Source organism: Heterodontus francisci, chromosome 12 (genome assembly GCF_036365525.1).
Source record: "Heterodontus francisci isolate sHetFra1 chromosome 12, sHetFra1.hap1, whole genome shotgun sequence".
NCBI classification, from domain to species: Eukaryota; Metazoa; Chordata; class Chondrichthyes; order Heterodontiformes; family Heterodontidae; genus Heterodontus; species Heterodontus francisci.
The window spans coordinates 14,415,369-14,441,218 of record NC_090382.1 but is presented as its reverse complement, the minus strand read 5'-3'; the positions used below and the strand labels follow the sequence as shown (position 1 = coordinate 14,441,218).

Here is a 25,850-nt window from a genome sequence, read left to right as displayed (position 1 = left end):
ACAGCGAGCTCACCACTGGTATCAGACCCACCGGCTGTCCATGTCTCCGCTATAAAGACGTCTGCAAACGCGACATGAAATCGTGTGACATTGATCACAAGTCGTGGGAGTCAGTTGCCAGCATTCGCCAGAGCTGGCGGGCAGCCATAAAGACAGGGCTAAATTGTGGCGAGTCGAAGAGACTTAGTAGTTGGCAGGAAAAAAGACAGAGGCGCAAGGGGAGAGCCAACTGTGCAACAGCCCCGACAAACAAATTTCTCTGCAGCACCTGTGGAAGAGCCTGTCACTCCAGAATTGGCCTTTACAGCCACTCCAGGCGCTGCTTCACAAACCACTGACCACCTCCAGGCACGTATCCATTGTCTCTCGAGATAAGGAGGCCCAAAAGAAAGAAAGAACTATCACTACATGAGGATCTGCATATTTCTGGGAATTTAGAATAGAGGGAATGGAAGTTAAGGCAGTTGTATGTTCCTCCTGCAGAATGTGGGAGGTAAGGGTCGCCAAGAGTGTCCCTGCTGACTGCATCTGCGGGAAGTGCACCCAACTCCAGCTCCTCGAGAAGCGCGTTAGGGAACTGGAGCTGGAGCTGGATGAACTTCGGATCATTCGGGAGGCGGAGGGGGTTATTGAGAGGAGTTATAGGGAGGTAGTCACACCTCAGGTAAAAGAAGTAGGTAGATGGGAAGGGAAGGGAACCAGCAGGCAGTGCAGGGATCCCCTGTGGCCGTTTCCCTCAACAACAGGTGTACCGTTTTGGATACTGTTGCGGGGGATGACTTACCAGGGGTAAGCAATGGGGTACAGGTATCTGGCACAGAGTCTGTCCCTGTTGCTCAGAAGGGAAGGGGGAAGAGGAGCAGAGCATTAGTCATTGGGGACTCCATAGTTAGGGGAACAGATAGGAGGTTCTGTGGGAACGAGAGAGACTCACGGTTGGTGTGTTGCCTCCCAGGTGCCAGGGTTCGTGATGTCTCGGATCGTGTTTTTGGGATCCTTAAGGGGGAGGGGGAGCAGCCCCAAGTCGTGGTCCACATAGGCACCAATGACATAGGTAGGAAGAGAGATGGGTATTTAAGACAGAAATTCAGGGAGCAAGGGTGGAAGCTTAGAGCGAGAACAAACAGAGTTGTTATCTCTGGGTTGTTGCCCGTGCCACGTGATAGCGAAGCGAGGAATAGGGAGAGAGAGGAGTTGAACACGTGGCTGCAGGGATGGTGCAGGAGGGAGGGTTTTGGTTTCCTGGATAATTGGGACTCTTTCTGGGGTAGGTGGGACCTCTACAAACAGGATGGTCTTCACCTGAACCAGAGGGGTACCAATATCCTGGGGGGGAGATTTGCTAGTGCTCTTCGGGGGGGTTTAAACTAATTCAGCAGGGGAATGGGAACCTAAATTGTAGTGCCAGTGTACAGGATGTTGAGAGTAGTGAGGTCAGGGATAAGGTTACAAGGACGCAAGAGGGCACTGGCAAGCAAGAACCTGGTTTAAAGTGTGTCTACTTCAAGGCCAGGAGCATCCGGAATAAGGTGGGTGAGCTTGCAGCATGGGTTGGTACCTGGGATCTCGATGTAGTGGCCATTTCGGAGACATGGGTAGAGCAGGGGCAGGAATGGATGTTGCAGGTTCCGGGATTTAGATGTTTCAGTAAGAACAGAGAAGATGGTAAAAGAGGGGGGGGGGGGTGGCATTGTTAATCAAGGAGAGTATTACAGCGACAGAAAGGACGTTTGAGGACTCGTCTACTGAGGTAGTATGGGCCGAGGTTCGAAACAGGAGAGGAGAGGTCACCCTGTTGGGAGTCTTCTATAGACCGAGTACTTTAGATGGGTCAGTTTTTGTTCAGTGTGTGCAGGAGGGTTTTCGGACACAGTATGTAGACAGGCCAACCAGGGGCGATGCCACATTGGATTTGGTACTGGGTAATGAACCTGGCCAGGTGTTAGATTTAGATGTAGGTGAGCACTTTGGTGATAGTGATCACAATTCGGTTAGGTTTACCTTAGCGATGGGCAGGGACAGGTATATACCGCAGGGCAAGAATTATAGCTGGGGGAAAGGAAATTATGATGCGATTAGGCAAGATTTAGGATGCGTAGGATGGGGAAGGAAACTGCAGGGGATGGGAACAATCGAAATGTGGAGCTTATTCAAGGAGCAGCTACTGCGTGTCCTTGATAAGTATGTACCTGTCAGGCAGGGAGGAAGTTGTCGAGCGAGGGAGCCATGGTTTACTAAAGAAGTTGAAGCGCTTGTCAAGAGGAAGAAGAAGGCTTATGTTAGGATGAGACGTGAAGGCTCAGTTAGGGCGCTTGAGAGTTACAAGCTACCCAGGAAGGATCTAAAGGGAGAGCTAAGAAGAGCAAGGAGAGGACACGAGAAGTCATTGGCGGATAGGATCAGGGAAAACCCTAAGGCTTTCTATAGGTATATCAGGAATAAAAGAATGACTAGAGTTAGATTAGGGCCAATCAAGGATAGTAGTGGGAAGTTGTGTGTGGAATCAGAGGAGATGGGGAAGCGTTAAATGAATTTTTTGCGTCAGTATTTACAGTAGAGAAAGAAAATGTTGTCGAGGAGAATACTGAGATTCAGGCTACTAGGCTAGATGGGATTGAGGTTCACAAGGAGGAGATGTTATCAATTTTGGAAAGTGTGAAAATAGATAAGTCCCCTGGGCCAGATGGGATTTATCCTAGGATTCTCTGGGAAGCTAGGGAGGATATTGCAGAGCCTTTGTCCTTGATCTTTATGTCGTCATTGTCGACAGGAATAGTGCCGGAAGACTGGAGGATAGCAAATGTTGTCCCCTTGTTCAAGAAGGGGAGCAGAGACAGCCCTGGTAATTATAGACCTGTGAGCCTTACTTCGGTTGTGGGTAAAATGTACAGAGGGACATAGATAGGCTGCAGAGCTGGGCTGAGAGATGGCAAATGGAGTTTAATGCGGAAAAGTGTGAGGTGATTCACTTTGGAAGGAGTAACAGGAATGCAGAGTACTGGGCCAATGGGAAGATTCTTGGTAGTGTAGATGAACAGAGAGATCTTGGTGTCCAGGTACATAAATCCCTGAAGGTTGCTACCCAGGTTAATAGGGCTGTTAAGAAGGCATATGGTGTGTTAGCTTTTATTAGTAGGGGGATCGAGTTTCGGAGCCACGAGGTCATGCTGCAGCTGTACAAAACTCTGGTGAGACCGCACCTGGAGTATTGCGTGCAGTTCTGGTCACCGCATTATAGGAAGGATGTGGAAGCTTTGGAAAGGGTGCAGAGGAGATTTACTAGGATGTTGCCTGGTATGGAGGGAAGGTCTTACGAGGAAAGGCTGAGGGACTTGAGGTTGTTTTTGTTGGAGAGAAGGAGGAGGAGAGGTGACTTAATAGAGACATATAAGATAATCAGAGGGTTAGATAGGGTGGATAGTGAGAGTCTTTTTCCTCGGATGGTGATGGCAAACATGAGGGGACATAGCTTTAAGTTGAGGGGTGATAGATATAGGACAGATGTCAGAGGTAGTTTCTTTACTCAGAGAGTAGTAGGGGCGTGGAACGCCCTGCCTGCAGCAGTAGTAGACTCGCCAAGTTTAAGGGCATTTAAGTGGTCATTGGATAGACATATGGATGAAAATGGGATAGTGTAGGTCAGATGGTTTCACAGATCGGCGCAACATCGAGGGCCGAAGGGCCTGTACTGCGCTGTAATGTTCTAATTCTAATTCTAATTTCAGAGTTTTACTTCATCTAATTAGCTGCAATAACTGCGGTTTGAACAAGAATAATTCCCCATTACTTGACTCACTCTGTAATTTTCCAGATCTATGGCAGGTACATTTACAAGACTGGAGCAACAGAGACAGTTTTGTGGCCTCTCCTTATCAGTGAAAACACTGTCTGACTGGAATCCCTTTTTACTAACTGAACATTGCTAACAAAAACTCATTGAAAAACAAAAGTTAACATGAAGTATTTCATTTTGAGTGATGCATTCATACCTGCCACCACTATGATTCACTACTGAGATTAATACAGGCCTGTCTGCTACTACAACAATTTAGATAACTGCATTAATTTAACAGTTTTAATAATTTTCCCCCACAATAAAATGCTGGAAATATGCATTCAGTGAATGTGGTTTGAAATGTGTGTAAATGTGCCAGTGAGTCAGTGACCTGGTAAAATGACACAGTCTCAGCCTCATAGTCCAACTGAACTCGAATTCTACTCTTAGGCTGGATCTGTGGAAGGCTAATGAACCGGGAACTGTGCCAAGCATAGGGATAACCAAAATAACAATATAAACACCAGGATTTACAGCTGTTCCCAAGATAAGAGTTTTCCCCCTCCCTCTCCACACTTCCACACACAATTCCTATTCCCCAGTGATTCCCATCAGTCTCAACTTCCCAGGAATGGGATCCTGAGGAGAAGCCCTGGGAGCAGAGAACTTGGGGATAGTGTTGAAACCTCTCTGGGTGAGGTGGGTAGGGCCGTTCCTGTTCAGTCCATGTCACTGATCTCAGATCATCAGACAGAACCAAGTTCCAATTTGCTGTCTTTGGATCCAGGCTCATCGGTGACCTTTTCCCTAGAGAGGAGAGAAGAGATTGGTCAGACAGGGATATTCCACTCAGATCAATGATTGACAGCTGCAGGGTCGGAGTGTCAGTATTTCCCAGACAGTGTCAGTCCCATATTACCAGTTAGACTGTCTTCTTCCCATGTTAAATAAATGGCCTTCAATCAGAATCCCTGTTAAATAGCAGTGTGTGGGTTGCAGTGCTGTACACTGGGGAGAAGGTGGCATAGTGGTATTGTCACTGGACTAATAACCCAGACACCCAGGGTATTGCTCTGGGGACATGGGTTCAAATCCCACCAAAGCAGAAGGTGGAATTTGAATTCAATTAATAAATCTGGGATTAAAAGCTAGTCTAATGATGGTCATGAAACAATTGTTGTAAAATGCCCTTTAGGGAAGGAAATCTGCTGTCCTTACCTGGTCTGGCCTACCTGTGACTCCAGAACCACAGCAATGTGGTTGACTCTTACATGCCCTCTGAAATGTCCTAGCAAGCCACTCAGTTCTATCAAACCATTACAAAATCAATAAGGAATGAAACTGGACAGTCACCCAGCATCGACCTAGGCACTGGAAGCAACAACTGCAAAGTCCTTCTTACTAACATCTGGGGGCTTGTCCCACAGACTAGTCAAGCAGCAGCCTGACATAGTCATACTTACAGACAATATCCCCGTCACTGCCATCACCATCCCTGGGGAGGTGGCGGCACAGTGGTATACAGTCGGGAGGGAGTTGCCCTGGGAGTTCTTAACATTGACTCCGGACCCCATGAAGTCTCATGGCATCAGGTTGAACATGGGCAAGGAAACCTCCTGCTGATTACCACCTACTGTTCACCACCAACCCCCCCTGCCCCCCTCAGCTAATGAATCAGTGCACCTCCATGTTGAACACTACTTGGAGGAAGGACTGAGGGTGGTAAGGGTGCAGAGTGTACTCTGGGTGGGGGATTTCAATGTCCATCAACAAGAGTGGCTCGGTAGCACCATTACTGACATAGCTGCTAGACTGGGTCTGCAGCAGGTGGTGAGGGAACCAACAAAAGGGAAAAATACATATGACCTCATTCTCAGCAATCTGCCTGTCACAGATGCATCTGTCCATGCCTGTAGGAGTGACCACTGCACAGTCCTGTGGAGACCAAGTCCCCTCTTCACATTGAGGATACCCTCCATTGTGTTGTGTGGTACTACCACTGTGCTAAATGGGATAGATTGCAAACAGATCTAGCAATTCAAAACTGGGCATCCATGAGGCGCTGTGCAGCTACAGCAGATGGACTCAGCTACAATCTTTAACCTCATGGCCCAGCATATCTCCCACTATATCATTAACATCAAGCCAGGACACCAACCCTGGTTCAATGAAGAGTGCAGGAGGGCATGCCAGGAGCAGCACCAGGCATACCTCAAAATGAGGTGTCAACCTGGTGAAGCTACAACCCAGGGAGGGCTACCTGCGTGTCAAACAGCATAAACAGCATGCGATAGACAGAGCTAAGTGATCCCACAACCAATGGAACCGATCTAAGCTCTGCAGTCCTGCCGCATCCAGTCGTGAATGGTGTTGGAGAATTAAACAACTAACTGGAGAAGGTGGTTCCACAAATATCCCCATCCTCAATGATGGGGGAGCCCAGCACATCAGTGCGAAAGATAAGGCTGAAGCATTTGCAACAATCTTCAGCCAGAAGTGCTGAGTGGATGATCCATCTCGGCCTCCTCCTGAAGTCCCCAGCATCACAGATGCCAGACTTCAGACAATTCGATTCACTCCGCGTGATATCAAGAAATGACTGAAGGCACTGGATACTGCAAAGGCTATGGGCCCTGACAATATTCCAGCAATAGTATTGAAGACCTGTGCCCCGAGCCAAGCTGTTCCAGCACAGCTACAACACTGGCATCTACTGGGCAATGTGGAAAATTGCCGAGGTATGTCCTGTACACAAAAAGCAGGACAAGTCCAACCCAGTCAATTACCACCCTAACAGTCTACTCTCAATCATTAGTAAAGTGATGGAAGATGTCATTGACAGTGCCATCAACAACAGCAGCATTTGCTTAGCAGTAACCTGCTCAGTGATGCACAGATTGGGTTCCGCCAGGGCCACTCAGCTCCCGACCTCATTACAACCTTGGTTCAAACATGCATAAAAGAGCTGAATTCAAGAGGTGAGGTGAGAGTGACTGCCCTTGACATCAAGGCAGCATTTGACCGAGTTTGGCATCAAGGAGCCCTAGCAAAACTGGAGACAATGGGAATCAGGGAAAACTCTCCACTGGTTGGTGTCGTACCTAGCACAAAGGAAGATGGTTGTGGTTGTTGGAGGTCAATCATCTGAGCTCCAGGACAAATGTCAGAAGTTCCTCAGGGTAATGTTCTAGGCCCAACCATCTTCAGCTGCTTCATCAATGACTTTCACAAAAATCATAAGGTCAGAAGTGGGGATGTTCGCTGATGATTGCACAATGTTCAGCACCATTCGCGACTCCTCAGGTACGGAACTGAACTGGAGTAGCCATATAAATACCGTGGCTACAAGAGCAGATCAGAGACTGGGAATCCTGTGGCAAGTAACTCACTGCCTGAATCCCCAAAGCCTGTCCACCATTGACAAGGCACAAGTCTGAAATGTGATAGAATACTTTTCAGTTGCCTGGATGGGTGCAGCTCCAACAACATTCAAGAAGCTTGACGCAATCCAGAACAAAGCAGCCTGCTTTATTGGCATCCCATCCAGAAACACTCACTCCCTCCACCATCAACGGACATTGGCAGCAGTGTTTACCATCTACAAGATGCACTGTAGTAACACACCAAGGCTCCTTAGAGAGCACCTTCCAAACCAGCGACCTCTACCATCTAGAAGGACAAGGGCAGCGGATGCATGGGAACACCACCACCTGCAAGTTCTCCTCCAAGCCACACACCATCCTGACTTGGAATTATATTGCTGTTCCACCACTGTCGCTGGGTCAAAATCCTGGAACTCCCTTCCTAACAGCACTGTGCTTTACCTACCCCACATAAACTGTAGCGGTTCAAGAAGGTGGCTCACCGCCACCTTCTCAAGGGCAATTAGGGATGGGCAATAAATGTTGGCCTAAGCAGTGATGCCCACAGCCCATGAATGAATAAAAAAAGCACAGAGCGCAGTCACTGCAGTGAGACACACAGTAGCATCAGTTTAATTACACAAGCCCCAGGTACTGTGCACACATTCTCCCAGACACAATGGAGGGGATTCACAGGAACACAAACACACCCCATAGCCTCACAGTTACCGACCCACAATCTCAGCACTGGCTGTACTGGGAACATACATAAGAAGATAAGAATAGGTGCAGGAATAGGCCATTCGACCCCTTGAGCCTGCTTCACCATTTAATAAGATCAGGGTTCACATGAGTGTTTTGGCCTCTATCCCTCCTGTTACTGTCCCGTTCTGAATACAGCCTGATTAAAGCCTCCATCAGTTTATACACAGCAGTGAGGATTCAGTTGTGAATTGAGATGAATCTGTTGTCCTTCTGTACATTAAACTGTTGCTCTCTGTTCACTCTGAATTCACCAACACCCCGTCCGACCCTGGCTCTGAGACTTGGACAAATTCCAAGCTGTGAGGAGGGAACAGGTGCAGGAACTCAAAGCTGGAATCCCTCGCACTGAACCCAGGCTGAAGAAACATCACAGAAAAAGAAAGGGTAAAATGGACATTAAAAAAGTTTATGATTATAAATGCACCTTGGAATATTCCTGGTCCTCCCGATCCCAGTGGACTGCTCGATGGTGAAGGGTGGGATCCGGGCTGCCCCAGTGGAGTTGGATCTGCCCCTCTCCAGAGCACAGATACTGACAGCCCTGTGAGGGACCTTGTCCCTTTAAGAGACACTGTGATTGACAGTGTGTAACCTCGCCCCTCCCTGACCCATGGTGGGTGAAGCTCTGGCCCATTCCAGTGAGGAATGTTTAAAGCAGGTCTCACTGGAGACTGAGGATTAATCTCAGGCTCCTGATCTACAGACACAGGGAGCTGATATTAATGTTCAGGGATATTCCCAGCTGTCTGAACACAACTAACCCGACCTGCTCTCAGTCCCTTATCATGGAGAAAAGCTGCACGTTCTTACTGATGATTCCCAATATGTCTGAGTGATACTTTTCCCATCCATTCAGCCTCTTCTGGATAAGTTGAGATATATTGGACAGGTTCAGGGTGAGTGCTGGAACATCCGAGTCTGTCACTCTCTGAGTCTCAGTCATTCTGTAATGAAAGAGGAGAGAATGTTTTTATCAGTGAGGACATTTCAGATCAGAAACCCAAAGGGGAACGAGTGATCAGTGCAACAACCTGCACCCCTTCTAATGCTCGTACTAACACCCTGCAGCTACCCATCCTGAAAATGGCATAATTCTGTGAATTTTCCATTATTATTAATGTTTATTATCCTGAAGGTCTCCAGTCTGTGCTCCCCTCTCTCTGCAGGAACACACTCACCACTGTTGTGGGAGCATTCTCACCAGATGAAGTGATGTCGCATCACACCTGACCAGGGAGTTGTGGGTGTAACCTGTGTGTAAGATGTGTGTCGATGTGGCTCCTGTAGTAGCTGTGTATATGTTCTAGTTTATTATAATAAAAACCCACGTATTCTTTGGATATTACTTGTAGTCCTGTTAATCTTACAACACAGACCAAAGGAACAGGTAATATTACATTAGGTAATATTACATGGTGGCAACTATGGGATATATTTTTCTGAAGACCACCAAATATTACATTGTGGCAAAGCTTGTGTTTTTCTTCTGAAGAACACACCCACAAATTACAAGCAACAGCAGCCTGTTAAAAAGGAGTGCAGTTGGCAGGATACCCCACAACAGTGCAGCAAGCTTGGACTGCATACAGGACCCCAGGAGGTGTTGGAACTCTGAGTAAAGCAGGCAAATTGCCAGGAGATTGGAGCTTTCAGCTAATCTGTTAGTGGGCTAAAAAATTTGAAAAGTAGTAGTGCAGCCATTACTGCTTTAGTTTCCCGGTTTTTTACTAGGTGAATGGTGTGCTACAGTATTATGACCTGACCAAAGAGACCACGCTTGAGGTCCCAGAAGTGATTAGGCACCTGCATCTTGCAGGAAGGGAAGCCAATTGCCTTCACATAGAAGAGTTTGTCACAAACCCAATCCAATTATTCTAACATTGAACGTGAAACCTTAGCTCTGGTTTTTGGTTTGGCTACGTTTCACACCTACTTGCTGGGAAAGCATTTAACCATGGAGACTGACCACAGCCACTTGAAAACACATGGTACAAATCACAAATCACGTGGTTGCAGAAACCTTTGTTGTAGGTCTGATATAACTGGGCAGCGAAATGGTAACATCAGACACCCTGAGCAGGTTATGAAAAACAGAAAGTCCTGGAAATACTTAGCACATCAGGCAGCATCTGATGAAAGGTCACAGACCTGAATCGTTAACTCTGCTTCTCTCTCCATGGATACTGACTGACCTGCTGAGTATTTCCAGCAACTTCCTGTTTTATTTAAGATTTCCAGCATCTGCAGTATTTTGCCTTTATTACCCTTAGCAGGTTGCCTAACCCGAATAAAGGTGCAGATGTCTCGCTAGATTTGCACGTCCACAGTGTAGATACTGAGATTGAAGATGTCTTGAAGATCGATCTCATGAGTTAAGCACCCTACAAATGTAAGCAACTAAGAGTTGAGATATCACGTGACCCTATCGTTGTTGTGGAAGGTGATTGTGGAAGGATGGCCTGACAGCATACAGGAAGTAACTGAATGTCTACGCTGTTTCTGGCCGTATCGAGATGAGCTCGATGGATAACAATGGGTGATTTTCAAAGGGAAACGAGACCTGATACCCAAAGCACTGCATTCTGATATTCGAAATCAACTCCAATCAAGAGCATTTAGGAATAGAACGTACCAGACTCCTTGCCAGAGAGATGGTCAACAGGCCAGGAATCAACAATGATGTTGAGATGGTGGTGAAATCCGATGAGGCATGCCAAAGTTGTCAGCCAAATCAACAGAAGGAATCCTTGATTCCACATGAAACGTCTTCATGGGTGAAGATTAACACAGATTTATTTCATGTTCAAGGTAATGATTTCCTCCTTGTTACAGATTACTTCATCAAGTTTCCAATCATCAGGTGGCTATGAGATATATCAAGTGCAGTGGTTGCTAACACTGTTCAGCCTATTTGGCATGCCGAAGGAAATCATCTCTGATAATGGGCTGCAATATAGAGGAAGACCATTCCAAGACATGTGTGCCAGATGGAGAGACCATCACGTGACATCATCACCATATTATCCAAAGTCTAACGGCATGGCTGAATACAAGGTGTGCACCATCAAATCACTAATTTTAAAATGTAGGCCGACAGGACAAGATCTCAAGGTTGCAATGCTGCACCTCCGAGCTACTGGCCTTTATAGCCACTCCAGGCACTGCTCCACACACCACTGACCACCTCCAGGCGCTTACCCATTGTCTCTCGAGATAAGGAGGCCAAAGAAAAAAAAAGACATTGATGTTTGGAAGACAGGTAAGAACTACCCTGCCCAGTCATCATCTCTCTAAGATTTCCACAGGAAAGGATATTGTTACTACCAGGTGAGAAAGATGTCTAGGGGTCTCTTTCAGCCTTCACCTGATCTTATTGTAACAGGATTTAATTTTTAAACACACTGTATTTTGAGCTCCTCCTTGGTGAATCCTTGTTCACCACTTTCCAATTATAAGGTAAAGAAATGAGCATAAACACGTTCTTAGGCTTAAAGAAGAAAAGTGAAATTTTTTAAAACTTAAACTTAATCTCTAATTCGGTTAATGCCTATGGATGCACGTTACGCCCAGACTAGCATGCATATGCAATATGCACATGCAAATCGAGACAGAAAAGAGCAGAAGGAAAATAGAGGAGAAGTTTGAGGCAATCTCTGAAGAGTTTCTTGTTACTGTGCTTCAAGCTCACTGCAGTCCTTTTGTAGGTAATTCTTGCTTGTAGGTAATTCTTGCTTTTCGTTGGGGCCCAGTATTCTTCTTAAACCTTGTTCACTGCAGCAGACATTTTTTTCAAGTGTCTTCAATGGGTCTTCAGTTCTGTGAGAAAGAGATGGGAGCAGACAATAGAGAGACGCTCTCAGTCCAGGAGCGAAGAGCTTTCTGTCTCAGTTCAAAACTCTGTGGCAAGTTCAAATTCCTTCAGCAGCCAGTTAGTCATGTGACTAAACTGGTCTGACCGCGTCTTCTGTGTATTGGGGAAGTAGGGACTGGTTCCTTTGTTCCAACACTGTCTGCTAGTATGCAAAAAAAGTCTTTCCGGCGAGGGGCCTGGCAATTCCTTGTAATAGGCCTTCTTTTCTTCCCAGCAACAATTTTAAGTTTAATGTCCATGTGGTGAAATTATGTGCCTCATTCTTGGCAGGTGGGGGGGCCTGTATGACAATATACTTCTGTCTAAACAAGCCAAGATGAAGGCATCATATGACAGGCAAGCAGGAACAGAATTAGCTCGATTGCGAGTAGGACAGATGGTCAGAGTCCTCACTCTTGCATCGGAAACTTGTTACCCTGCAGAGGTTGCTAGGATATGTGACCAGCCCAGATCATACGAGGTCCAGACACCCAATGGTGCAATTCTCAGGTGGAACCGAAGTCAACTCAGAGAGCTGTACAACAACACTACATGTGACAACCCTGTGGCATCACGGACACGTTCAAAGACAAAGTCTGAAGATGAACATACAGCGGCTCCGAGCACAGAGGAAGAGCATCCGAACCAGAGTTCTGAATCACCAGTGTCTCAGAGGAGTGAGAAAGACGAGCACAGCTCTGGGAAGAGATTTATGATAACAAGATCTGGATGAATAAACAAGCCTCTCCTATGTTTTAGAGAGTGTGAAAGTTGCTTACTTGTAAATTATATTTTGTTTTATTCATGTTTAGTTAGTACGCACCACAACATCATTATATATTGTCCATATGCTTTTTATCTTTGGAAGGAAGGGGGATGTTGTGGGAGCAATTTAAGAGGCTAGAAGTGAAGATCACCAGAGGAAATCATGTCATATCACACGTGACAGGTTAGTTGTGGGTGGAGCCCAACAGAAGGAGATTGTTCAGATAAAAGCAAAATACTGCGGATGCTGGAAATCTGAAATCAAAACAAGAGATGCTGGAAATACTCAGCAGGTCTGGCAGCATCTGTGGAAAGAGAAGCAGAGTTAACGTTTCAGGTCAGTGACCCTTCTTCAGAACTGCTTAGGTGTGTTTAGAATTGTTTAGATGTGCTCGTGCTGTAACTCTTTGTATATACATGTTCTAGTTTATGTTATCATAAAAACTAAGATATTCTTTGGATATTACTTGTAGTCCTGTGAATCTTACAACAGTTCACATACCAAAGGACCGGGTAATACTGCAACTACAATCCATATGAACTGAGGAGAGGAGAAGCAACAGCCTCCCAGGGATCTGGGATCAGTGGGATTCCCTCACAAAGATTCCTATTTTAAATCCCCTCCCACTGACAGGACAGAGAGGGTTGGGGGTGAAAACATTGGGATCGAGAAACCTAACCCAAATCTGACCCCATTCCCACCCGTTCCAATTTTAACAAGGATAAATGAGGCCATCAATGGTGCTTTTGTGAAAGGTAGTCAGGGCCTAATTAACATTGGAAAGTCACGGCCTGATGATATATTGAGGGCGGTGACTGAAATGTGAGTGTAGGTCAGAGGGAGGCCTGCACTGTCGGCTGCCCGGCAGCAGATCCGAGGTGGGAGGAGCCAACTGGCCAAGGTCAGTGCTAAAGATTTGCTCCTTTTAGCACTCCTTGTGGGCCAGGAGGAGCAGGAGACTCCCAGGCCTCACAAGGAAGTCTTCAGCCTCCCCCAGCCCCGATCTTTCAGCCTTCATTCCCAACTGCACAACTTCCTGCTGGGATCGATGGAGTTTCTGCTTCCCTCTGAGTGACAGTGGCGTCCCCACAGGTTAACAGCTGCGTCTCCTATGAGACCTCATTACAGCCTTGGTTCAAACATGGACAAAAGAGCCAAACTCAAGAGGTGAAGTGAGAGTAACTGCCCTTGACATTAAGACAGCAATTGACCGAGCGTGGCATCAAGGACCCCTCGCAAAACTGAAGTCAATGGGAATGAGGGGGAAAACTCTCCACTGGTTGGAGTCATACCAAGCACAAAGGAAGATGGTTGTGGTTGTTTCAGATCAATCTTTTCAGTCCCAGGATATCACTGCAGGAGTTCCTCAAGGTAGTGTCCGAGACCCAACCATCTTCAGCTGCTTCATCAATGACCTTCCCTCCATCATAAGGTCAGAAGTGGGGATGTTCGCTGATGATTGCACAATGTTCAGCACCATTTGCGACTCCTCAGATACTGAAGCAGCCCATGTCCATATGCAGCGAGACGCGGACAACAACCAGGCTTGGGCTCATAAGTGGCAAGTAACATTCGTGCCACACAAGTGCCAGGCAATGATGATCTCCTAGAAGAGAGAATCTAACCATCTCCCCTTGACAGTCAAAGGCAATACCATCACTGAATCCCCCACTGTCAACATCCTGAGGTTACCATTGATCAAAAACTGAACTGGACCAGCCACATAAATATTGTGGTTACAAGAGCAGGTTGGAGGCTGGGAATTCTGCAGTGAATAACTCACCTCCTGACTCCACAATGCCTGTCCACCATCTTCAAAGCACAGTCAGAAATGTGATGGAATACTCTCCACTTACCTGGATGGGTGCAGCTCCAACAACACTCAAGAAGCTCGACATCCAAGACAAAACAGTCCACTTGATTGGCACCCCATCCACCACCTTCAATATTCACTCCCTTCACCACCGATGCACAATGGCAGCAGTGTGTACCATCTACAAGATGCACTGCAGCAATTCACCAAGACTCCTTCGACATCACCTTCCAAACCTACGACCTCGGCCAACTAGAAGGACAAGGGCAATAAATGCATGGGAACACCACCACCTGCAAGTTCCCCTCCAAGTCACAAACCATCCTGACTTGGAACTATATCGCCATTCCTTCACTGTCGCTGGGTCAAAATCCTGGAACTCCCTTCCTAACAGCACTGTGGGTGTATCTACACCAGATGTACTGCAGTGATCCGAGAAGGCAGCTCACCACCACCATATCTCTGGGGCAATTAGGGATCGGCAATAAATACTAGCCTTTCCAGTGGCACCCACATCTCATGAAAGAGTAAAAAACTTGGATTGCTCCCATCAGCTGGCCAGGCCGTCAATCACTTGCTGTCAGGCACAGGTCTGAAGGTTCTTTAAATGAGACCCAGGCGTTAAGATCGACAGGGCCTCCACATCGCCGGCCTTGCCGGGATCTTCCCATGTTAACGGCTTCTCCCGCACCCTTCCCACCTCCCCGTTAGTATCGGGGTCAGAGTGTCCAGTGACACTGACATTACTGGGAAATCTCAGCACCCACTCATTTCTCTGTTAGTGGATAGAATGAGCCAATCACAACACATTTTACTGTCACTCTGACACTGGGAGCTGCCCCTCTCCTCATTTCTCCATGGGCTGGTTGATAGAACAGGCCAATCACACAGCACTTACTGAGCCAATGGAATAAAGCTCTCACTGACACACATGGAGCCTTTAGGAAGCCTCGGTTAGATACAGCTCACTGCAGCTTTCTCTCTCTCTCACTTCCTGTCTAACAGCTTCCTGAGAAACTCTACACACCAATGGAACAGCCCATGTCACTGCCATTTCCCACAGGCTGCCTGAGTCAATAACCCCTCAAACCACAGTTAAACATCACTCAATATTCCCACCATTTCAAAGCACCTTATCTGGGAAGGTTTCCAAGCCGTGATTCTACTTTCACTCTTCTCCCAGATACAGGTGAAGGTTCCCTATCAGCAGCAGGTTCTGTATGACTGAGAGGAACTTACCTGGAAAGGAGCTGCTTCCAGTTCTGTGAATAAAGAGAGGAGATCAAATCAGTCAACAAACAAACCGACACCCAATGGAAGCAAACAGTGAATTTGGGATTGAGAGTAAAGAGTTCAGTGTGTAACAGTAGGTGGGACCCCAGTCACAGGAATGGGGAATAATCCCACATTTCACTGCACTCCATCCTGGGGCAGCAGCAACACTCCGAGTGCAGGGCTGAGGAGGCAACACCAACAGTCCGAGGGTAGGGCAGAGAGGGCAACACCAACACTCCAAGGGCAGGGCTGAGGGGGCAGCACCAACATTCCGAGGGTAGGACTGAGGGGGCAGCACCGACACTCCGAGGGCAGGACTGAGGAGGCAGCACCAATGCTCGGCCCCACCAACAGTCTTCAGACAATTTAGCCTCACACAAGCCTCACTTAAACATCCCATTCCCCAGCCATGGCCCGGTTTATATTGAAGATATACCTGAATAAAGGAGAGAGGGTCCCTCTGTACCAGACTCTGGATTTCTCCATCTATTAATGTAATCTGTTCCATCCTCTTGTTTAATGCTTCAGAACAGTTTCTAATCTGTGAGAGAGCTCGGAGACCCTCCTCATCGATCAGTTTCAGTGTGTATTCTTCATCTTCTTCCAGCTGTCTCCTCCATTCATAGAAGCTGTTCGATAACTTTCCTTTCAGCTCATTGATTTGTGTCTGAAACCCAAACCAACTCTCATTACAAACGGCCCTTCCACACAGCTGTTACCCTGAGCACACGGCACTTTCCAGGGATGGGACAGTTTGTTTAGATCACTACTCCATCACCCATTAAAGATAGACAAGCAGTGGAGGGTGTCTACTGGGAGAGAAAACACACTTTAACCAGGAATCAAAACAAGAAATGCTGGAAATACTCAGCAGGTCTGGCAGCATCTGTGGAGAGAGAAGCAGAGTTGACATTTCAGGTCAGTGACTCTTCATCAGAACCAGTGTTGCCTTTAGCATTGAAGCTACCAGGAGCAGTTGATCAGGCTGTTAAAAAGCAGACGGATGCTTTGGCTTTATAAATAGAGACACAGAGTTAAAGACAGGAAGTGATGTTTACATTTTGGGGGGAATTTTAACACCCAGAAACGGGTGGGTTTGGGTTGGGTGGAAAGCAAAAAGTCAAAATTCTCAAACCCAAACCTGCCCAATCCCTGTTTTAATGGAAGTGGGACAGGGGGTCAGGCTACCAATCTGCTCGGAGGAAGCGGGCCGCTCATTTAAATATTTTAATGAGGCTGAGTACCTTAGATGTTTTTCTTCATTCCAGATTTAATGTTGGCTGGCCGGGTTTCCTGGGTCTCCCGTCTGACAGCTTCCTGAGAAACTCTACACACCAATGGAACAGTCCATGTCACTGCCATTTCCCACAGGCTGCCTGAGTCAATAACCCCTTAAACCGCAGTTAAACATCACTCAATATTCCCACTGTACTGGGAGGATTGCTGCATGGAACAGGGAAGTAATTTTCCAGCATGGCTCAGGAGTGGGGGAGTGTTTCCTCACAGCCCTCCAAATGGAATCTATTATCCTGCCCACTGATTGCCCACCATCAATGTCCATCCCCCTAACCCCTGACCTCTCTGGGCCTCCCCATCAATGTCCACCTACCCCCTCCCTCCTCTCCTTTCCCTGTTGTGGCCTGGTGCCACAGGTCTACCCACCCAACAACAAGCCAGCTTCACAAACTGCTGCTTGCAGCTGGGAAATGGAGTCCATTAATTAATCAGGACCTGACATGAAATCAGAATCCATTCTTTCGGGTTTACCAACCACAAAAGAGAAGACTCGGAGGGCAGAGTTCCGGAGCGGTAAGTATAAAAACCTTACCTAGGGGATTCATGGCCTACATCCAGGGAGAAGACTCAGAGGGCGGAGTTCCGGAGCGGTAAGTATAAAAACCTTACCTCGGGGATTCATGGCCTACATCCAGGGAGAAGACTCGGAGGGCGGAGTTCCGGACCGGTAAGTATAAAAACCTTACCTCGAGGATTCACAGCCTACATCCAGGGAGAAGACTCGGAGGGCGGAGTTCCGGACCGGTAAGTATAAAAACCTTACCTCTGGGATTCGCGGCCTACATCCAGGGAGAAGACTCGGAGGGCGGAGTTCCGGACCGGTAAGTATAAAAACCTTACCTCTGGGATTCGCGGCCTACATCCAGGGAGAAGACTCGGAGGGCGGAGTTCCGGACCGGTAAGTATAAAAACCTTACCTCTGGGATTCGCGGCCTACATCCAGGGAGAAGACTCGGAGGGCGGAGTTCCGGACCGGTAAGTATAAAAACCTTACCTCTGGGATTCGCGGCCTACATCCAGGGAGAAGACTCGGAGGGCGGAGTTCCGGACCGGTAAGTATAAAAACCTTACCTCTGGGATTCGCGGCCTACATCCAGGGAGAAGACTCGGAGGGCGGAGTTCCGGACCGGTAAGTATAAAAACCTTACCTCTGGGATTCGCGGCCTACATCCAGGGAGAAGACTCGGAGGGCGGAGTTCCGGACCGGTAAGTATAAAAACCTTACCTCTGGGATTCGCGGCCTACATCCAGGGAGAAGACTCGGAGGGCGGAGTTCCGGACCGGTAAGTTACCTCGGGTGGAAAAAAAAACTAAAAAAAAACTGAAAAAGTGATGTCACAGGAAAGCTGTGACCTGATTAGCTTGTAGGGAAATTGTACTGAATTTGAAAATAAAACATTGATTAAAACCCTAATTAACTAATTAATTAATAAGTAGAGGAGTAACTAAACTGGAGGGAGGAGATTACTGTATTTAGCATTTAATATTTATACTAGAAATCTAGCGCTAGGGACCATATAGTTAATTGTAACTTAATTTAGTAAGGATATAATAAGTATTTAAGTATTTATCTTATATTAATTTGTTAATTAGTGCTAGAAATGTCAGTTAGAGGGGTGAAGTGCTTCACCTGTGAGATGTGGGAGGTCGGTGACACTTCCAGCGTTCCGGACGACTACATCTGCAGGAAGTGTACCCAGCTGCAGCTCCTCACAGATCGCATGGATCGGTTGGAGCGGCAACTGGATGCACTTCGGAGCATGCAGGTGGCCAAAAGCATCATAGACAGGAGTTTTAGAGCCGTGGTTACACCCAAGGTGCAGGCAGATAGATGGGTGACTGCTAGAAGGGGCAGGCAGTCAGTGCAGGAATCCCCTGTGGCTATCCCCCTCTCTAACAAGTATACTGTTTGGATACTGTTGGGGGGGATGGTCTATCAGGGGAAAACAACAGCAGCAGCCAGAGCAGTGGCACCACGGCTGGCTCTGTTGTTCAGCAGGGAGGGGCAAAGCGCAGAAGAGCAATAGTTATAGGGGGACTCTATAGTCAGGGGCACAGATAGGCGCTTCTGTGGACGTGAAAGAGATTCCAGGATGGTATGTTGCCAGGGCGGCACAGTGGCGCAGTGGTTAGCACCGCAGCCTCACAGCTCCAGCGACCCGGGTTCAATTCTGGGTACTGCCTGTGTGGAGTTTGCAAGTTCTCCCTGTGTCTGCGTGGGTTTTCTCCGGGTGCTCCGGTTTCCTCCCACAAGCCAAAAGACTTGCAGGTTGGTAGGTAAATTGGCCATTATAAATTGCCCCTAGTGTAGGTAGGTGGTAGGGAAATATAGGGACAGGTGGGGATGTGGTAGGAATATGGGATTAGTGTAGGATTAGTATAAATGGGGTGGTTGATGGTCGGCACAGACACGGTGGGCCGAAGGGCCTGTTTCAGTGCTGTATCTCTAAACTAAACTAAACTAAACTCCCTGGTGCCAGGGTCAAGGATGTCTCTGAACGGGCAGGGGGCATTCTGAAAGGGGAGGATGAACAGCCAGAGCTTGTGGTACACATTGGTACTAACGACATAGGTAGGAAGGGTGACGAGGTCCTGCAGGGGGAGTTTAGGAAGTTAGGTAGAAAGTTAAAAAAACAGGACCTCTAGGGTTGGAATCTCGGGATTACTCCCTGTGCCACGTGCCAGTGAGGCTAGAAATAGGAAGATAGTGCAGCTAAGCACGTGGCTGAACAGCTGGTGTAGAACGAGGGTTTCAGATATCTGGACCATTGGGATCTCTTCCGGGACAGGTGGGACCTGTACAAGAAGGACGGGTTGCATCTAAACTGGAGGGGCACAAATATCCTGGCTGCGAGGTTTGCTAGCGTCACTCAGGAGGGTTTAAACTAGTGTGGCAGGGGGGTGGGAACCAGAGCAGTAGGTCGCAGGTGAAATAACTGAGGGGGAACTAGTAAAGAAGGCCAGTAAGACGAAGAGGAAGAGCAGGCAGGGAGATGTTGCTGAGCACAGCGGGACTGGTGGTCTGAAGTGCATTTGTTTCAATGCGAGAAGTATAACAGGTAAGACAGATGAACTTAGAGCTTGGATTCGTACTTGGAACTATGATGTTGTTGCTATTACAGAGACTTGGTTGAGGGAAGGACAAGATTGGCAGCTAAATGTTCCAGGATTTAGAAGCTTCAGGCGGGATAGAGGGGGATGTAAAAGGGGTGGGGGAGTTGCATTACTGGTTAAGGAGAATATCACAGCTGCACTGCGGGAGGACACCTCGGAGGGGTCATGCAGCGAGGCAATATGGTAGAGCTCAGGAATAGGAAGGGTGCAGTCACGATGTTGGGAGTTTACTACCAACAGTCATCGGGAGATAGAGGAGCAGATATGTAGACAGATTTTGGAAAGATGTAAAGGTAACAGGGTTGTAGTGGTGGGTGATTTTAACTTCCCCTATATTGACTGGGACTCACTTAGTGCTAGGGGCTTGGATGGGGCAGAATTTGTAAGGAGCATCCAGGAGGGCTTCTTGAAACAATATGTAGATAGTCCAACGAGGGAAGGTGCCATACTGGACCTGGTATTGGGGAATGAGCCCAGCCAGGTGGTCAAAGTTTCAGTAGGGGAGCATTTCGGGCACAGTGACCATAATTCCGTAAGTTTTAGGGTACTTGTGGATAAGGATAAGTGTAGTCCTTGGGTGAACGTGCTAAATTGGGGGAAGGCTAATTATAACAATATTAGGCAGGAACTGAAGAATTTAGATTGGGGGCGGCTGTTTGAGGGTAAATCAACTTCTGACATATGGGAGTCTTTCAAACGTCAGTTGTTTAGAATCCAGGACCGGCATGTTCCTGTGAGGAAGAAGGATAAGTTTGGCAAGTTTCGGGAACCTTGGATAATGAAGGATATTGTGAGCCTAGTCAAAAAGAAAAAGAAAGCATACGTAAGGGCCAGAAGGCTGGGAACAGACGAAGCCCTTGAGGAATATAGAGAAAGTAGGAAGGAACTTAAGCAAGGAGTCAGGAGGGCTAAAAGGGGTCATGAAAAGTCATTGGCAAACAGGATTAAGGAAAATCCCAAGGCTTTTTATACTTATATAAAGAGCAAGAGGGTAGCCAGGTAAAGGGTTGACCCACTCAAGGGCAGCGGAGGGAATCTATGCGTGGAGCCAGAGGAAATGGGCAAGGTACTAAATGAGTATTTTGCATCAGTATTCACCAAAGAGAAGGACTTGGTGGATGATGAGCCTAGGGAAGGGAGTATAAATAGTCTGGGTCATGTCGTTATCAAAAAGGAGGAGGTGTTGGGTGTCTTGCAAAGCATTAAGGTAGATAAGTCCCCAGGGCCTGATGGGATCTACCCCAGAATAATGAGGGAGGCAAGGGAGGAAATTGCTGGGGCCTTGACAGAAATCTTTGCATCCTCATTGGCTACAGGTGAGGTCCCAGAGGATTGGAGAATAGCCAATGTTGTTCCTTTGTTTAAGAAGGGTAGCAAGGATAATCCAGGAACTTATAGGCCGGTGAGCCTTACGTCAGTGGTAGGGAAATTATTGGAGAGAATTCTTTGGGACAGGATTTCCTCCCATTTGGAAACAAATGAACTTATTAGCGAGAGGCAGCATGGTTTTCTGAAGGGGAGGCCATATCTCACTAACTTGATTGAGTTTTTTGAGGAAGTGACGAAAATGATTGATGAAGGAAGGGCAGTGGATGTTATCTAAATGGACTTTAGTAAAGCCTTTGACAAGGTCCCTCATGGCTGACTGGTACAAAAGGTGAAGTCACACGGGATCAGAGGTGAGCTGGCAAGATGGATACAGAACTGGCTCAGTCATAGTAGACAGAGAGTATCAGTGGAAGGGTGTTTTTCTGAATGGAGGGATGTGACTAGTGGTGTTCCGCAGGGATCAGTGCTGGGACCTTTGCTGTTTGTAGTACATATAAATGATTTGGAGGAAAATGTAGCAGGTCTGATTAGTAAGTTTGCGGATGACACAAAGATTGGTGGAGTTGCGGATAGTGATGAGGACTGTCAGAGGATACAGCAGGATATAGATCGGTTGGAGACTTGGGCGGAGAAATGGCAGATGGAGTTTAATCTGGACAAATGTGAGGTAATGCATTTTGGAAGGTCTAATACAGTTGGGAAGTATACAGTAAATGGCAGAACCCTTAGGAGTATTGACAGGCAGAGAGATCTGGGCGTACAGGTTCACAGGTCATTGAAAGTGGCAACGCAGGTGGATAAGGTAGTCAAGAAGACATACAGCATGCTTGCCTTCATCGGTTGGAGCATACAGTATACAAATTGGCAAGTCATGTTGCAGCAGTACAGAACCTTAGTTAGGCCACACTTAGAATATTGCATGCCATTCTGGTCGCCACACTACTAGAAGGACGTGGAGGCTTTGGAGAGGGTACAGAGGAGGTTTACCAGGATGTTGCCTGGTCTGGAGGGCATTAGCTATGAGGAGAGGTTGGATAAACTCGGATTGTTTTCACTGGAACGACGGAGGTGGAGGGGCGACATGATAGAGGTTTACAAAGTTATGAGTGGCATGGATAGAGTGGATAGTCAAATCTGCACCACACCCCACCCGACCCTCCTCCCTCTCCGCCTCCCTGTTAATATCGGGCCTTTATAAATCACAGATTAGGCCTCAGCTGCAGTATTGAGTCCAATTCTGGACTCTGCACTTTAGGAAGGATGTCAAGGCCTTGGAGACAGTGCAGAGCAGATTAACTAGAATGTTCCCATTGGATACATCTTTCAAAGTACCAGCACAGGCTGAAGGGCCAAATGGCCACCTTTTGTGCTCCACAGAATGGTAGAAATTTACAACACAGAATGAGGCCATTCAGCTCATTATGTCTGTGCAAACTGTAAAAGAGCTTTTCCGTCGAATCCCATTTTCCAGCTCATGTTCTGTAGCCTTGTACGTTACAACACATCAACTGCATATCCAACTGATGATTCCAAAATTCCAGGATTGTCTCCAAGAGGGAGGGTGATTTACAGAAAGACCGGCTGACAGGGACATGATGGAGGTTTTTACAATGATCGAGGGATTATTGGATTCACTCGTTGTGTGAGATATTTGAGATGGATTGGGATGGGATGACCCGAGAGCCTGTGTATAAAATCCACAAACACAGAGTTAGATTAGACACCAGAGTCCTCAATCTCTGCAACAGATTCCCTGAACACGTGGTGGGTATGAAGTCACTACCACCCTTTAAAAGGGAGCTGGAGAGGAATTTCCCAGAGTTTGTCCTGAATTGGCTGCAGGTTCCAGAATAAATCCAATTCCAGTTCCACTTTTCCCTACCTTGATTTCAGATTCTGATCTCCCCAAGTCTCGCTGTTTGCTGGAACAATTCTGCTGGACTCCCCGAAGCTTCTCGATTTCTCTCTCCAATTCTTCCTGCAAAGGCAATTGGAAAGAGCTTAAAATGTATTCAAACTGGAATTTAAAAGGGAAATGATTCTGTTCCAGGAGGGACCCCACTGGGTGTGGATAGAAAGTGGTTTGGGGGGAATCTCAGTGTCTGGGTCCTGAGCAGAAATATTCCTGTTTGTGTCTCTCAGTAAAGAGGTGCTCCCTGTCCTGTATAAACTGAGTAACCACACACACATTGGCTTCTTTTCACTGTGACACACCAGCATTTCTCAAACAACAATTCCCTCTTGTTGTGAGGAACAGTTTTCCATCTAGTCCCTGAGTCTCCCCCCGTGGGTGTCCCTGACTCCCCCACTGGTGATGATCCTCTCCCTGCTGCTCAGAGGGCAGAATCCCCCAGTTTTACACAGGGTACAACATGCTCTGCTCTACAGCCCTATGCCATGGAGTGCCAGTTTTCACAGGTGCCCAGACAGTGAATTACTGAGACATACAGTGCCCTCCCCAGGAGGTGCTGAGTGTGGGTGAGGGGCAGTCACCCTGGGCCACTCTCACAGCCTCCCAGTGCCCACCCTGTTCTCTCAGACATACTGTAAGAGAAAGGGGAGGGAGCAAACCTGTCTGATAAAAATACAAACAGCTGTAAACCCAGACCCAAGACAGCAAGAAAACACAGGATTAAATCAGCACTGTCTGTAATCAGTTCCAATTAATGTTGGTCATTAACAGGAAAACTCTCCCTCACTGTATTTAATATCAGGAACGGTGTCACTCACCTTAATTACAGCTTGTGCCTGATCCAGGCTCACTAGAGTGTGGGATTTATGTTTCCCAGCTAAGATACAGGAAACACAAACGCACTCCACATCATCTTTACAGTAAAACTCTGGGATTCTTTTATGGTCAATGCACTGTCTGTCTGTAAGATTAGTCACAGGCTCAATTAGGATGTGATCTTTGTAGGCCTCTTTCAGTAAATGTGGTTGTAAGTGACGGGAGCAAAAGGATGTTTCACATTTCAGACACGTCTTCACAGCTGGGGTTGGATTCTCGATGCAGTATTCACACACAGCATGGGCTGAATCAGCAGGAGGCTGTGAGCGGTTGTATTTTTCCACTATATTACACAGAGTGAAGTTTCTCTCCAGACTGGGCCTGGGGTTGAATTTCCGGCGACACTGAGGACACTCCAACCCTCCTGGGCCTGTTGTCTGGGCCCAAACTCCCTCAATACATTTCAAACAGAAACTATGCAGACAGGGTAACGCCACAGGATCCTGGTACACGTGGAGACACACAGCACAGGTTAATTCATCTTCTAAATCTCCAGTCTGCATCCTTACAGATCCTGAAGTAGTTATCACACAGCACCAGAGAGAACCAGAGCAGGAAATGAAACTCTTATCAGCACTCAGTGCAGGGAGAGACAATGTTAGTTTCACTTTCATGACTCACTCTGGCTGAAGATTAACCTTTTCAGACCTGCAGTAGTAGTTCAGAATCAAAATTCAAAAAACAAGATTGCAATGTTAAAATATGGAGCCAGAATACAGCAAGCTGGGCTCAGTAAACACAAACCCAAAAATAATCAGCTCAGACCAGACCCAAAATAGTTTAACAAATTAAAACTGATGTAATGAGGAGAAATAATCTTTACAAACCCTGAGAGTTAATAAAACTTAGTGAAATGTGTCCGTTACATTTAAAGTAAAAAAGTTGAGGAATAAAATATCAAACGGTTTAGGAAAGGTTATTTTTTATTCTTTATTTTTGAATAATTAAATTAATGTTTGGGATGCAATGAACAGATGCAGCAATTTAGCAACAGCCCAAAGTGCTTACCTCCAGGAATTTCCTTATCAAAGGGACAGAACAACCATCAGACTTTCCAGGTAAATGCAATGACTTTTTATCCACCTGGATTTGGATGTGTTGACAGTGTAACTGAGTGACCGCTTCACAATAGTTTTCCTGTTTTCCACTGGACATCAGAATGTGTTGAAGTTGTGGCAAACTGACTGTATATAAAATTCTAGCCCTGTGCAGCTGGAACAATGAATTGCTACAACCAGGTGAGAAAAGGGTCTTGGGTTCCCTCTCAGCCTTCACCTGGTCTTACCGTAACAGGGTTTAATTTTAAAAACACCGTGTTTTTAGCTCCCCCTTGGTGAATCCTTGTTCACTGCTTTCCCATTATAAGGCAAAGAGACCAGCACAAACAGGTTTTCTTAGGTTTAAAGAAGAAAGGTTGAACTTTATTAAACTTAAACTCTAATTTGGTTAACGCCTATGGATACGTGACGTGCCCACGCTAGCCTACATACGCGATACACACCTGCGGATAGAGACAGAAAAGAGCAGAAGAAAATAAAGTGGGAAAGTTTGAGGCAATATCCGAAAATTGTTTTGGTTACTGTTCTTCAAACTCACTGTAGTATCCTTGATTGTGGGTAGGTCTTGCTTTTTGTCTGGGCCCAGTATTCTTCTTAAACCGTGTTTGATGTAAGACTTTGCTCTCTTGAGGTTCACGTGTCTTCAGTGGGTCCAGAGG

At 46.9% G+C, this 25,850-nt stretch overlaps 1 protein-coding gene across 1 annotated transcript; it reads right to left on the bottom strand.

Annotated features, from left to right (window-relative positions):
* Positions 1-3,274: 3,274 nt before the first annotated feature.
* On the bottom strand, positions 3,275-24,692 carry LOC137375759 (E3 ubiquitin/ISG15 ligase TRIM25-like). The gene is made up of 6 exons (XM_068043148.1): positions 24,076-24,692; positions 23,228-23,323; positions 16,043-16,273; positions 15,571-15,593; positions 8,713-8,846; positions 3,275-4,582 (listed from the first exon to the last, which is right to left on the bottom strand). Exons 1-6 carry the CDS (start codon positions 24,634-24,636, stop codon positions 4,062-4,064), a joined length of 1,566 nt encoding a protein of 521 aa, XP_067899249.1. The 5' UTR covers positions 24,637-24,692; the 3' UTR covers positions 3,275-4,061.
* Between the last annotated feature and the right edge of the window lie 1,158 nt (positions 24,693-25,850).